Below are 14,935 nucleotides of genomic sequence, written 5' to 3'. Positions count from 1 at the left end.
TGTGTTGTATTAACTAACCTGTTTTTATGAATATCAAGTCAAAATCAACAATTTGTTGATGAATTGATTCATTGAATAATTACCAATTAATTTACTTGTATGATAAAAATTCATTACAGAGCTGTTATCCATTAAATGCGGTTTCTTAAAACAGTTTGAGTTTTTTTCATCACAGTATATTCCACTTCTCGGGACAACAGTACAACAATAAAGGTCGTTGGTTGATACTCCATGATAACAAGTTACACAACGCATGCTGTACTTGTTAGTACATATTGGTAATACTATCGTAACACTGGTGCATAATTCAAAACAACGCAAGTAAAATATGTATTCATACGAAAAACAAATAACATTAGTATACTGGAAGAAAATTCAATTATATTCATTACAGCTCGTGTTCGCAGTAGAATGTGTACCTATCAACAGCTTCAAGGATTGTACATACTTACCCAAACTACTCTTGGAACATCGTAGCGAATAGTAATTACAAGTAGGAGTATTGATTAAGTAAAGTAGTAACTTGTTATTCGATCAACCCATCAACGAATAGGTATTGTTTCACTACATATGAATGTTCCTGTCGTTGCTTTCTGTTGTTATATATATGTTAGTGTAATAACCTGTAAACAGAACTTAATATACACCATACTCCTTGAACATATCTTGTGGTGACGTTGTTGTGCGAATCAACAATAAAGCATAAACAAAGTTAATACTTCACAAAGTGTTATAAAATGTTAACAACATGATGGGAAGCTGCAGTAGAAGTATTAGTTTGCTCTTTAGAGAGCTGTTTTGGTTGTGGGTTTGTTGACATTTTTAGCCATACTTTCAGTCAACCTTGTTGTTTTCATTACAAAACACTTCCGTTCTTTTCAGAACATTCAATGTTCCTAACCATGTAGTTGTGTTGCTCCTGAAAATACGAATAATCATGACAAAATATCATCAGATGAATAGAAATTCTCACTCCCCACATCTCGGTGTTTGAATTTTGCAGCACCTTTTCAACTTGTTGTGTTGTTAACAAATGAACCCACCAACCAGAAACACAAAAAAAAATACCCAACGTTTTATCTTTCCATTGTTTTTTTTGTATACTCATCATCTCTCGCTCCGAATCATGCCAGCCTCACCAAATGATTCTACAGCATCACTCTCCAATGAGGATGCCTCTCCTCCTCTCAATTCATCCTCTTCTTCTCAAAAACGATCCTATCAATCCATGATCTCGGCACTTTCTCTTTCGCAACATCAAGCAGCAGCAGAGGAAGATGAGGCTTCATCACCCACTCATACAACAAGTAATAACGCTATGGATCAATCCATATTGAGTAACAGTACTACCACTCAAGAAGAAACAACAACGAAAAAGAAGAGAAAAACAAAAGCCTCCTCTTCGACAGCATCTACAAAATCCAACAAGAATTGTCGTGATGATTCCTCACTCCGATTACTGACTCGAAAATTTATTCATCTCATTGCAGAGGCTAAAGATGGTGTGTTAGATTTAAATCATGCTGCTGAGACACTCTCTGTACAAAAACGAAGAATTTATGATATTACCAACGTTTTAGAAGGAATTGGACTCATTGAAAAGAAATCAAAAAATAATATTCAATGGCTAGGAACAGGAATTGCAGTCAATGCACCTGAAAATTGTGAAGAAGTTAAAATTATTCAAAATGAAATTGCAACAATTGAATTTCAAGAAAGACAAGTCGATCAATTGATTTATCATGTTCAAGAATCACTTCGATGTTTAAATGAAACAGATCGTAGATTAGCATTTGTAACCTATGATGATGTTTTGGATATTCCAACATTGAAAGACAGAACAGTGATTGCTATTAAGGCTCCATCAGGTACTACATTGACTGTTCCTGATCCTGACGAAGGAATGGAATTGGGAAAGAGAAGATATCAAATATTTTTAAAATCACCTGCAGATCCTATTGATGTGTATTTGGTCGATCGAGAAGAGAATGTTGTCAGTGGTGGTGGTGCTGGTGGTGGTGGTGCTAGTGAAGGAGAGATGGGTACCACAGCGGTGGCCACAGCAGTTCATGCTTCTTTGCCATTTGAACATGGTGCTAGTTTAATCGATGATTCGAATATTCGTGGTGTTGGTGCTGCTGGTGGCTCTGTTGGTATTGTTGGTACTGGATCTGTCCATCAACAATCCAATGACGACTTTATGTTTGAAATGGATTCAGGTGAAGGTGTTTCTGATTTGTTTTTGTAAATATTGATGTAAAATAATGATATCTTTTATATGTGGTGAAAATGTACACAATGAGTGGTGTGCAGCCATTTGGATGATGATCATGCTTATCATTTATACAATTAGGGAGGTAGTATGTATAGCTATAACTCTCAATCACGAGAGTCATTGACATTCACGTATTTGGTGATTGGACTGTTCTGATCGAGTAGTTTCGTAGTACCAATAAAACATCGTCCATTAAGGCCATTGTTCCATTTGGTTTCATTCACAGACAAGTAAATGGGTAGTTTTTTTCCGTCCTTTGTTAAGGCTTCCACTCGTCGACCAATTCCAACAATGTGTGAATCACCACTTTGCATATATCTTTGAACATATTGATTGTGATGTTGTCGCACACGTTCATCATACACAAGCATTCCAATTTGTTGTCCAACCACTTCTTCTCGTGTATATCCAAACATTTGTTCTGCAGATTTGTTGAAATATCTCACAATATCATCATTACCTGAGATGATAATGACACCATCCACCATATTTTCTAAGAATGGAAATACAGGAGGAGAGTTGTTAGGAATGGAGGAAGGAATTGCAGTAGTGGTTGAACTAGTTGCAGAAGATTCTGTATAAATCATTTTCAAAGTTCCAGTAAATGCTCTCTGATGCGCCCATGTACTATCACTCACACTCAACCAACAATCAAATACTTTTCCTTGTTTGCTTTTCACAGGTACTATTCTTCCCTTGTTAATAATCTTGGGAATGCCTGTTTTACAATATAAATCTACATATTCATCATGATGTGATCGATACGCTGTTGGCATAATTTTAGTGACATTGAATCCAATCAATTCATCTCTTTTAAATTGTAAAAGTGATTCTGTTGCCTTATTCACGTATTTAATAAGTTTGTCGTGAGCAGTCATGACAATTAATGCATCGACCATGCCATCGAGTATTTCAATCAATTCTTCACTTTCATCCTTGATGGAAGATAACGTATGGTTCTTCTTGGTGAGATGGTCCAATTTGTTGCTGTTCATATTTGGATTTGATAAATTCATATTATGATTCACTCCATGAAATGAACCACTATTATAATTCACAAATAACTTTAAATATCTATGAGTGGTGGTAGAAGTTCTTGAGGCAAGATATTGTTGAACACAAATCTTAAAATCTTCATCTTTTTTCAATAAAATCATATCATTATCTTCATCTTTGTATTTCAATTGAATTTGTGAGATGGAAATGTCTTGATGTGATGATACTCTTGAAAGAATCTCTTGTTTCACTTGTTCCAATTTGGGTAGTGCTTGTAATTGAGTTGTTGTTGTTGTTGTAGTTGTCCGTGTTGAGGATGATGATACATCTGTAGATGGATGGTTGAGAGGACATGCGAGATTAAATTTCAATACTATTGTAGTAGTAGTTGAATTACCACAAACATGGTCATTCCCATGTTTTTCGTAACACTTAATCCATAACTCATGTTCTGGTGGTACAGGTGAAGAGTGGTGATGAGGATGTAATAATGAAGTGTTAACATGTGAAGAGAGGGAGGATGATGATGATACGTGACTCAAAGTAGTCGTTGTAGCACCACCAATACCACCAACACCAACAACAACACCATTCAATGATGATACCGAGTCAGTCTCATCATCATTTCGAATATGAAACAATGATGAATTTGATACAGATGACGAGAGGACTACTTTTCCACTCGTCGTCATGTCTGCATTGCACTTGTTGGAACTTTGCAAAGTACCATTTGAAATCACATTGGAATGATCTGATAATGATGATGAATCAGTCTGATCAGAATCATCTGTGGTGTTTGATGAATTCATGACGACATGACCAATTTCAAATCGACCTTGTTCCAACCATTCTAATTGTTTTTTAAATCGTTTACGATGACCTAATTTAGAGATTTTTAAATCCTTAATCAGATCTTGTTCGGTAAGTTCTAACAATTCTGCACCTGAAATATCACTTGATTACATGGTGATGGATTTATAGAGTTTAATTATTGTTTTGGTTATTATTAGTGTTGTTGTTGTTGTTGTTGTGTTGTTGGTTCAAGTCCATTCCAATCACTTACGCTTTTTCAAATTCTTTACAATATTCTGTCAAATCAATGGTTTTTAACCAAAGAGAAACATCCTTGGTGGTCCATTCTTTCACACCCTTCCCGAATAGTTTTTTCTTTTCTTCTTCTTCGGATTTGGAGGTATCCAAGCCTTTGAACAGTGTGGCAAGTTTCTTCATGGGTGTTGTTTTTTTTCAGATGCTGTCACTTGTTTTTGCCCATTTTTAGAAAATTTTGAGTCAGCCATTAACTTTCTTTTATTTCTTTAAATGGACTAATGTAACGTTGCAGTGTCCATCCACGCTTCACACCATCTGGACATGATTCATGACCACACCACATTCATTCAATGAGTTTGTTCATAATCCTCATTCGCAATGAGTTCGCAATGAGTTGGTTCTTGATCATTCATTCAATGAGTTGGTTCTTGATCATCAAGATCGTGTAGTGAAGAACATTGTGAAATAAACCATTTGGCACATCGATGATGAACAAATTTCATAAAATTTGCATTTTCAAATAAATGATGTTTGATCACAATGGGATGAGTATTCACAAACTTGACAAATTGTTGTACTTGAGATTTCAATAATGGTCGTCTCTGTTCATTATTTGCAAGTGTGATGAAATTATTACAACTACTCGTCATTTCATCACATCTCGATGGAGGAAAACATTCATTCAATAATTCATTCAATTTTTCATCATTTAGAAATGTTCGTTCTAATTCTGCTTCTTCCTCTTCACTGAGTTTAGATTTTCGCATTTCTTTTTCCCGTATTGCCTTTTCTTGTTTTGTTTCTTTAAATTCCCATTCCAATGATGTTGAAAGATATTGAGGAATGTGGATGGATTTCACTGATTTCTTTGATTACACTACGATCATTGTTCTAGTCAAAATACTTACGAGTAGTCATTTCAGAGACATGATCCATTTGAATATTCACTTTGGTAAATTGTCCTTGATGTAATTTATATTCATATTCCATCAATTGCATGATAAATCCATCATTGGGTCTAATTAATTCTCTTCTTTCTTTTAAATAATCATATGCTTGTTTTAAGTTAAAATTGAAATGTTTCATCAAAAATGCTAAAACAAAAGATGCACTTCTGGACTTGCCAATCACACAATGAACTGAAGAAATTGTGGTTGAAAATTTACCATGATGATCCATATGAAAATATGAGTCATATGAAAATGTAACATGATCCATGACATGCCATGATCCATATGAAAATATAACATGATCCATGATATGCCATGATCCATATGCCATACCATGATCCATATGAAAATATATAACATGATCCATGACATACCATGAGTAATATGAAAATATAACATATATATCACATGATCCAATGTACATTAAACACTAAAAATAATTACCTAAAATTCTCTTCTGTTGTTCTAAGGCTTGTTCAATAAATTCAAATGCTTGTTCAAAATAGGGTATAATCGATTCCTCTCTTTCATCTTTCAATGAAATTCTTTTATACACAATATACGATGGAATTGATTTACCAATTGGCCATTCCTTAGTAACATTGAGAATGTAATCAATTTGATTCTTTTTGATTTGAATTTCATCATTGGCATCCAAACCAGATCCCAAATATAGAAAATTTTCAATCACTGTACTCATTCCACTTGGAAAATTAGGTTCTTTACGTTTTTTCTTGGTAGTCTGTTGGGTTGTGGCTTCTTTTGAGATTTTAATAAATCTCTGCTGAGCATTACCTTCACTCTTGTGATAAATTCCATATAAGGATGAAATGGCATGAATAAACTTTCGATCCAATACACTCATTTCAGTTGAAAAGTTATATGAAGATAATTGTGAAGTACGATGAAGTGGTTTTGAAGAATCATAGGGCATTGATATGAATTGTTCGATTTGATCGACAATGGATTGAGTGTTTCTATTTTTAACATGCAAGGGTAATTGTAATTCTAAAGATTGAGGAGGATGATCTTGATACAGGACTTGTAAATCATAGACATTCTGTTCAATTTTTAAAAGAGATTCAGATAGGAATTCTCTCAATGGTTTGTCACCAATATAATCATTGATACAAATATCTTTTAAATATAATGGAATGGTAGTGAATGATGAAGAAGAAGAGGATTCATTCGTAGTGGTGTTACTATGACGAGAAGAAGATTCATTACTGTTATTATTAGACGAAGAAGACTCATTAATAGAAGATTCATTAATAGAAGACTCATTACTGTCATTATGAGAAGTAGACTCACATCTTTCAAGAGGGTCACAACAAGAATGTTGATATTCCTTTTCTAATTTCATCATGACTTGATTGTAAAATTCTAAACAGGTCATTCCATTGATATCATTGAAATGTAATGGAATGGGTTCTACATGACACGTATGAATATGAAAAGTAATAGGACCAGCCAATGCATGTTCGCATAATTTCAAGGCTTGTTGATCAAGTACTTGTTCCTCTTCAGAAACTTGAATCGAGTTGTTGTAACCATTTACTATTGGTTCCGATGATGATGAGGGTGAGGATGAGGGTGATGATGATGACTCGTTCATACAATTTGTTTCAGCCTGAGAAAAAAGCTCTGATGATGACATTTTTTTTTTCAAAACTCAAAATTGCACTTGTCAAGTCTCAGTATGTCTGACCTCTTCAACACGCTTACTGCACCATTAGGATTGAAAAAGTCTTTCGAGAACATGAGAACAATAAGAGGAGAACAAAGGTACAACAGTTTATATGGTGTGTTCTTAAAACACATTCAATTTCTCAAATCCACAAGATTGGATGAATCAACCTCCTCACCCTCCTCATCATGACACTGATTCAATAATAATTGTACATGAGAACATTCTTCAAACCACTGGTGGTCTCCATTCATTGGTTCATGTTGATTTCCCCATTCAATATTTTCTCTGAATCGTTGTCGAATACATTCCATACCATGATGAACACCCTTCTGATTTGTTGAAAATTCATCCGTAATTCTAAATATTCCCATTTTAGGTGTTCGTACTGCTTTGGGTGCATACACAATTCCAATGGCTTCATCCAATCCACATTGATATCCATATTGAGTTTTTAAATCAATCGTTGAGAGAAATGCATCTTGTGTTGGATGTGTATGAATCCATCCCAATGTAATTAATCCTAATTCTTCTTGTTTGTTAAATACAGTAATTTCATTGAGAGCTTTACAACTATCAGCAGTACATGATTGTTTGGGAATGAAACAATGTGAAATTTGATAATATAATGGTGTTATGGGTGATGTTGAGGATGATGTTGTTCTTGAGGAGGATGATGATGATGTTGAGGACGAGGTGACTAGATATCCAGCAAGTATTCCACAAAATTCTAAATCACGTTGTAAATGAGGTTGAGCCAATTGTATAAATTGTTGAATGAGTTGAGAGTGAATTCGAACAGGAATGAGAGATGTTTTTTTGATCGTGTGACTTGTGTGCGAATTCATAGTGGTTGTTGTTATTAAAGTATTACTTTGACTATTTTTAAAAGTATGATCATTACTATAAATATTATTATTAGTATGACTACTACTATTATTATTATTACAATTATTATTACCATGACTCATTTGATACAAGTCAATTAATTTCTTTTTTAAAAGTTCACATTGATCCATAGCATAGGATGCATATTTCTTTAAATTATTAAATCTTTCAACATAAATGACTTGTTCTCTCACTCTAACATGTTCCTTTTGAATGATATTTAAAAATAAAAGAATAAATCGAGTGAAGAGAATAAATGATTCTTCGAATTTGTTTTCTTGTTTATAGGAATTGGCCTATTTGTAATGAATCATTTTTTAAAATATTAAATATTATCATTCAATAATTGTAAATATTAAATAAAAACAATAAATAATATTGATCATATTAATAAATTTTACAGAGAATATCAATGATGAAGAATAACACACACAAAAGTGATCCATACACATGTGGGTGTGACAGAGAGATTCCATCATCATTCCAATATTGGAATATTTAAACACCTACGTACGGATTGGATAATATCTTCTGCTGCTTTCAAATAATAAGAAAATGAATGGGATGGATCTCTTTTCATTACAAATTTAATTTCTGATTTTGTAATTAAATGATGAATGTATTCAGAAGAAGAAGAGAAGGACATGTTAAAAGTGTTGTCAACAGTGAAGGTGGTGACACGGATGACGAGGTTGGTGTGGATGATGAAGTTTTGAGATTTACTATTTTTTTTTACTGCTCATTGGATCAATTAGATGGTAAACAAGAAGGACAACAAGTCTTTGAGATTTTCAAGTTTCATTCATCTGAACTCTTCTTGGAAAACAAGCTGGTCACTGTTGGAAGGGTCAGAGTGTAGTGTGATGAAACATGTAAAATTTTACTTTTATGCATGCGCGCTCAGAGTTTAATCATCTAATTAGTTTATTGTTAGCAGCCTTGCCATGCTGTGTCATAATCTGTGGCGTTCGCTCAGGGAAATTACTACTTGTAAAAATGAAACCAACGCCGCCACTCGTTGTTGGTGGTGCCAGCGGATCCAATCATGGTTTAACCGCTCCATCCATGCCACAGCAACAACAACAACGAGCACGATTGACCATTCGGAAGAAGTCATCTTCAACAATAACAACAACTAGTAGTAGTAGTGATATTATTATTCCTTCATCACAACAACAACAACAAAATTCTACAATACACAACAACAAGCACAGCCATATGGACACCACTTCTTCTATTACTACTTCTTCAACTACTCCTACTACTCCTACTACTACCACAAATAATAATAAATCGGAACCATATAATTCCTTACCTTTAACAAATTCTGAAGAAGAATTTAACACACCCATTTCACAACAAGATTTAAATCAATCCAAATCATACATTCAATCCTTATCAGAATCTTCAATTCATAAAATATGTAGTGAACAAGTCATCATTTCACTCACAAGTGTTGTAAAAGAACTTATTGAAAATTCATTGGATGCTAAATCTACATTTATTGAAATTAAATTTGTAAATATGGGATTAGAAAGTATTGAAGTCATTGACAATGGAATTGGAATTTCAAAAAATAATTTTAAAAATCTCGTGAAAAAACATCATACCTCTAAATTGTCCACTCTTCATGATTTAAATCAAGGACATGTAGAAACTTTTGGATTTAGAGGTGAAGTAAGTGAAATGAATTTTTTTTTATTTATATTCATCCAATGTTATGATGTTCATAATTATTATAATTTAATATTATTATTTAATTATTATTATTTAATATTATTATTTAATGTTATTATTACAATGATTGAATTATTTTTGAATTGACATAATAATTGACATGTGATCATTACAAATGAAACACATGTAGGCTCTCTCAAGTATTTGCTGTATGAGTAAATTAAGTATTTGTACTAGACCTATATTAGATCAAGAAGAAGAGAACGATCATGACATTCCATTAATCAATTCTCAACAAGTACATGAACATTTAGATGAAAATAATCATCACAAAACAACATTTTCTCATCACAAGACTAGACGCACCACTCCATCGTTACATGCATACTATTTACAATTTGATCATTCTCAAAATCTTGTACAACAAGATCGAGTCCATCGATCTCAATATGGAACGACAGTGAAAGTGAGTGAATTATTTAAAAACTTTCCAGTGAGATTTAAAGAACTTGAAAGAAATATTAAGAGAGAATTCTCTAAATGTATGAACATGATTCAAAGTTATGCATTGGCAAGTGAAGGAATTACTTTTCATTGTGTGAATATGATGACATGCAATTCGTCGTCGTCGTCGTCGTCGTTGTCATATTCAAATACATCTTTTTCATCAACACTTCGACCTTCATCATCTAGCATATCTTCTTCTCAAAAACTTTTGATTACTCATGGTAAATCTATGAAAGATAATATTGTGAATATATTCACATTGAAAGAATTTAAAAAATTAATGGTCTTTCATGTGGAGCAATTACAACCACATTATATTCAAGTGAATGGATACATTTCGAAACAAGATGCATCGTGTGGAAGAAGTTCATCGGATCGACAATTTTTATATATTAACAAACGTAAGTGAATGAATATTTAAAAATATTATTGATGATCATGAATGATGATACATTATATGGATGACAATTAAATGAATTACGATATTAATATATATATTCAAAATAATATATTTTCAATACTAATATATTCAAAATAATATATTTTCAACACTAATATATTCAAAATAATATTTCAATGATAATATGTGATTCAGGTCCCATTGATTTACCCAAACTCTCTCGTTGTATCAATGATATTTACAAACAATTTAGTAGTAGAAATCAATATCCCATTTATATTCTAAATATTCAAATTGATCCATCAACCTGTGATATTAATGTCACTCCTGATAAGAGAAGGATGTATTTACTCTCTGAACCTTATATCATTCAATTTGTGAAATATGAACTTGAGAAATTATATTCAAAATCGAATGAAATGAAAATATCCATCTCTGATTCTTCACAATTATCATCACCAGTGAGTGGTTCGAGTAGTTTCAATAGTCAACAACAAATTCAACAACAACAACAACAAGATGATGAAAATGTTGAGAATGAAGATGGTGTTGATGAAAATGATGAAAATGATGAAAATGATGATGATAGTGAGAATGAAAAAGGTGTTGATAATGAACAAAAAGATGGTGTTGATAGTGAGAATGAACAAAAAGATGGTGTTGATAATGATCAATGGAATGGTTGTAGTAATGGTAATCCATCATCTTTGAATAGTTTTGAAAAGAATTCTAGGAATCATCACAATGTAAAGATTCACAATGTCGACTCGATGGAACAATTGGTTGACACATCGTCAAGGATGACACATCATCAAGAAGGAAAGGATTTAAAAAAGAAGAATACATCTTCCACCAATATTGCCAATGCTCAACCATTATCCTCTCATCCTAAATCAAGTCTCTATGAATTACTAAAAGATTATTATGAAGTGAATAATGAAAAGAAAGAAATTGAGAAGGATGAACTCATTGAGAGTAGTAATGATGTCATGAGTGATGATGAAAATGATGAATCCATTGAGAATTTTAATGAATCATCCACAAACAATACTCTATTGAGATCGAATAGTTTCAATTATAACAACAAACGAATCTCTTATATTCCTACATTCAATCATGAATCAAAGAAATCATTACCTTCAAAGAATTCCAAAGTTACAAGAATATCTTTTGATTCTGGAGTGAAGAATATTCATGATGATAAATCATTGTGTCGTGATGTGTTTGATGCATCAACCAATGTGAATATCATCATTCAAAATGAGAGTGAAATTATTGAACGTTATCAGAGAGTGTTATTAATGAAAAGAAGGAAATTCTTACTTGATGAGAATATACCAAGTCTCTTGAATTCAAAGCCATCGACGGCTACTTTTACTACAATCAACACTTCCAATGGTACTACTTCTACTTTGACTGCTTTGACTACAATTAGTAGTACTTCTACTTTGACTAGTACTTCTACTTCAACTACTTCTACTTCAACTACTTCTACTACTTCAACAACTTCAACTAGTACACCGTATACTACCCCAACTACTTCAACTACTACACCTTATACTACCCCAACTACTACTTTTTCAAATCATCACCACCATCACCATCAAAACATCTTTCATTCCATTCCTAACACTCATCTCTCTACTCAACAACAATCTGAAAAACAATTAACCAAACTCATCAAAAAAGATGATTTTTCTAAAATGACTATTATTGGACAATTTAATAAGAGTTTTATTATTGCATTATTTGAGAATGAATTAATTATACTTGATCAACATGCATGTGATGAGAAATTTAATTATGAAAGATTTAAATCTACTCTCAAGATATTCACTCAACCATTAATTGTACCACAGAAATTAGATTTAACATTATCACAACAATTCATTGTGAGAGATCATTTACAAGTATTTGAAAAGAATGGATTTAAAATTAGAATTGAAGAAGGAGATGCAGTAATGAATCATTATCAAGAATCATTATTCCATGACATTTCAATAATGAATGAAAATAATTCATATCCAATCATGGATCATAGCAATAGTAATAATAATAGTAGTAGTAGTAGTAGTAGTCATCATCATTCATATCACATGATGGATCATAGCAATAATAATAATAGTAATCATTCAGATCCAATGACGAATCATCACCATTCTAAAATTGAACATACAACATTTTATTTAACTTCACTTCCTTACTGTAAGAATATTACATTTACATTACAAGATTTTGAAGAACTCATTTCCATACTTTCAGAAAACATTTCCATGCCACCAAGTATTAAGAATGAATTGAAACCATCGAAAGTGAATCGAATATTAGCATCTAAGGCATGTCGATCTTCAGTCATGTTTGGACAAGGTAAGTGTGATAAGAGTATGAGATTGATGTATGCGTGTGCTGGGTGTATGCATGCTGGGTGTGTGTTCCAATATATATTTATTGTAATGTGTTGCAATAATAACTATTCAGTATTGAACCGAAATGAAATGGAGAAAATTGTTCGTCAGTTAGATTCATTAGAACAACCATGGAATTATCCTCATGGAAGATCTACTCTGAGAATATGGACCAATATGAGTACATTCTTGAGAGAGGAATAACCTTGTATTTTTCAAAGGAAGAATGTAGAAGGAGGAGCTACTAGTGAAACAATCAAAATCGATTGGAAAACAAAAAAATTTTATTGCAGCACAAAAAATGTCTTCATTATTTTTGCTGGCTTCATCATCAACCCACAAATGTGCCAGCAGCAGCACAAGAGTACTCGCACGGGCTCATAAGCCTCATTCATACTGTGTGTTCCGAGAGGGCCTTCTTTTGGGATCAACTCGTACATTCACTCACAGATCGTACTCGACTCTTAACGTTTCAATACAACAACAACAACAACAAGGCTCATCTTTGAATCATCATTCCTCATCTATTCTCGGTATGATGCACACCAAGACTCAACAATGCTCCTTTTCCTCTCATTTATCAGCTCCCAAAGATACAAAAACTATAAAAACAACAAAAAACAAGTCCAAAACCAAGAATACTTCTCATACTTCCTCCATCAATAACAACATCCATACTCTGAGTCATACTTCCAACAATGAAAACATCATTGCCGAAGAATCCACTAAAAAGATTCCTCCAACCTATGAAGAGGTAGTGAAAAGAAAAAACGAAATTATGGATACTCTCGATTTTTATACCAAGATGAAAAAAGCCAATACTCCAGTACCATTGCCTTCATCATCAAACAAGGCGCAAGGACCACTATTTGAAGTGTATCGAGAAGTTAAATTTTTCTTGAATGAAAATGAACGTTATCACCTCGGAGTGGTTGGAACTCTCTTAGATAAATTAGTAGATACCATTCGAGAGGTTGGAGATGTTGAAACAGCAAGAACATTATTGAATTTATTGACCTCTCGAATTGATAATTGTAAGAACATGGATCTCTCTCCAGAAGTTGTGGTTAAAAAACTCAAATTGAAACCAAAAATTACCAAATTATTACAAATCATTATTACACAAGGCAATGATGTTGCTGGTGCTATTGCCTTTTTACGTAATTCAAAGAATGAACATGGTCAAACCGCTCCATACATTGGAACTAGTGCATTTACTGTTGTGTTGAACGGGCTTGTTAATGAAATTAAAGTGTTCAAACCAACCTGTGAACACAATTCCGTGGTCATGAAGAGAGCAATGGAATTATTTAATTGGATGGATGAAAGCGATGAAGTATTGGTACCACCTGATGAATTTACATTTACTGCTCTGATCAGAGGATATGCTTTAATTTGCGATATGGGAATGGCAATGGAACTTTATAATCAAATGTCAACTGAATATGGAATGAAACCACCCATCGTAACAAAAGAAATTATTATCGAAGGTTACATCAAAGAAGGAAATGTAGACAAAGCTTACGAATTTTTCAAAGAAAATTGTACTGAAGAGTATGATGCCTATTATAACTCTCTAATTGCTGGATTTACTCAAGATGGAAAATTAGATAAGGCATACGAATTAGTGGATGAAATGATCAGTAAGAATGTTACCGTGTCTACATCCACATATAACTCTTTTTTGTCTGGATTAGTTCGTTCTAAAAATTACACACAACAAGATATTGATGCAATTTTGAAGAGCATGGAAACACGCAAGTTAAAACCCAATTCAAAGACTTTTTCATTAATTATTAAATGCTTAATTCAACAAGGAAGGTTGAATGAAGCCATCGAATATTACGGCCAACACCCTGAAGCAATTGCAGGAGCAAAAGTAATAGCAGCAAGTTTATTGAAAACTGGAAGATTGGAAGAAGCTGAAAATTTAATGGAACAAATGATTACTGAATACAAGAAGCACTCTATGGTGGACCCACACACAATGTCAAGGACCATTCAATACTTGATTAAGATTATGCTATCGGTCGGAAGCGTAAAGCGAGCAGCCTTTTGGCGAAAGCAATTGCCAAGAATCACGAGCTGAGATTAAACAAT

General features: G+C 33.0%; 6 protein-coding genes across 6 annotated transcripts; 3 read left to right on the top strand and 3 right to left on the bottom strand.

The window, feature by feature from the left end:
- Window positions 1-1,126: 1,126 nt before the first annotated feature.
- Window positions 1,127-2,248, top strand: C9374_000865 (uncharacterized protein; the record flags this gene model as incomplete). The annotated part of the gene is made up of 1 exon (XM_044698749.1): window positions 1,127-2,248. One exon carries the CDS (start codon window positions 1,127-1,129, stop codon window positions 2,246-2,248), a length of 1,122 nt encoding a protein of 373 aa, XP_044552007.1.
- Window positions 2,249-2,379: 131 nt separating this feature from the next.
- C9374_000864 (uncharacterized protein) lies at window positions 2,380-4,501 on the bottom strand (the record flags this gene model as incomplete). Its single annotated transcript, XM_044698738.1, has 2 exons — window positions 2,380-4,225; window positions 4,335-4,501. The coding sequence occupies 2 exons, from the start codon at window positions 4,499-4,501 to the stop codon at window positions 2,380-2,382; spliced, it is 2,013 nt and encodes a 670-aa protein (XP_044552006.1).
- Window positions 4,502-4,734: 233 nt separating this feature from the next.
- Window positions 4,735-6,928, bottom strand: C9374_000863 (uncharacterized protein; the record flags this gene model as incomplete). The annotated part of the gene is made up of 3 exons (XM_044698727.1): window positions 4,735-5,180; window positions 5,230-5,460; window positions 5,716-6,928. The coding sequence occupies 3 exons, from the start codon at window positions 6,926-6,928 to the stop codon at window positions 4,735-4,737; spliced, it is 1,890 nt and encodes a 629-aa protein (XP_044552005.1).
- Window positions 6,929-7,092: 164 nt separating this feature from the next.
- Window positions 7,093-8,492, bottom strand: C9374_000862 (uncharacterized protein; the record flags this gene model as incomplete). The annotated part of the gene is made up of 2 exons (XM_044698716.1): window positions 7,093-8,142; window positions 8,361-8,492. The coding sequence occupies 2 exons, from the start codon at window positions 8,490-8,492 to the stop codon at window positions 7,093-7,095; spliced, it is 1,182 nt and encodes a 393-aa protein (XP_044552004.1).
- Window positions 8,493-8,842: 350 nt separating this feature from the next.
- C9374_000861 (uncharacterized protein) lies at window positions 8,843-13,039 on the top strand (the record flags this gene model as incomplete). Its single annotated transcript, XM_044698705.1, has 4 exons — window positions 8,843-9,523; window positions 9,714-10,431; window positions 10,626-12,797; window positions 12,909-13,039. The coding sequence occupies 4 exons, from the start codon at window positions 8,843-8,845 to the stop codon at window positions 13,037-13,039; spliced, it is 3,702 nt and encodes a 1,233-aa protein (XP_044552003.1).
- A 97-nt stretch (window positions 13,040-13,136) lies between these two features.
- On the top strand, window positions 13,137-14,924 carry C9374_000860 (uncharacterized protein; the record flags this gene model as incomplete). Its single annotated transcript, XM_044698694.1, has 1 exon — window positions 13,137-14,924. One exon carries the CDS (start codon window positions 13,137-13,139, stop codon window positions 14,922-14,924), a length of 1,788 nt encoding a protein of 595 aa, XP_044552002.1.
- Between the last annotated feature and the right edge of the window lie 11 nt (window positions 14,925-14,935).

This window comes from Naegleria lovaniensis (assembly GCF_003324165.1).
Source record: "Naegleria lovaniensis strain ATCC 30569 chromosome Unknown tig011, whole genome shotgun sequence".
Lineage (NCBI taxonomy): Eukaryota > Heterolobosea > Eutetramitea > Acrasida > Naegleriidae > Naegleria > Naegleria lovaniensis.
This window is presented reverse-complemented; position numbering and strand designations above follow the sequence as displayed.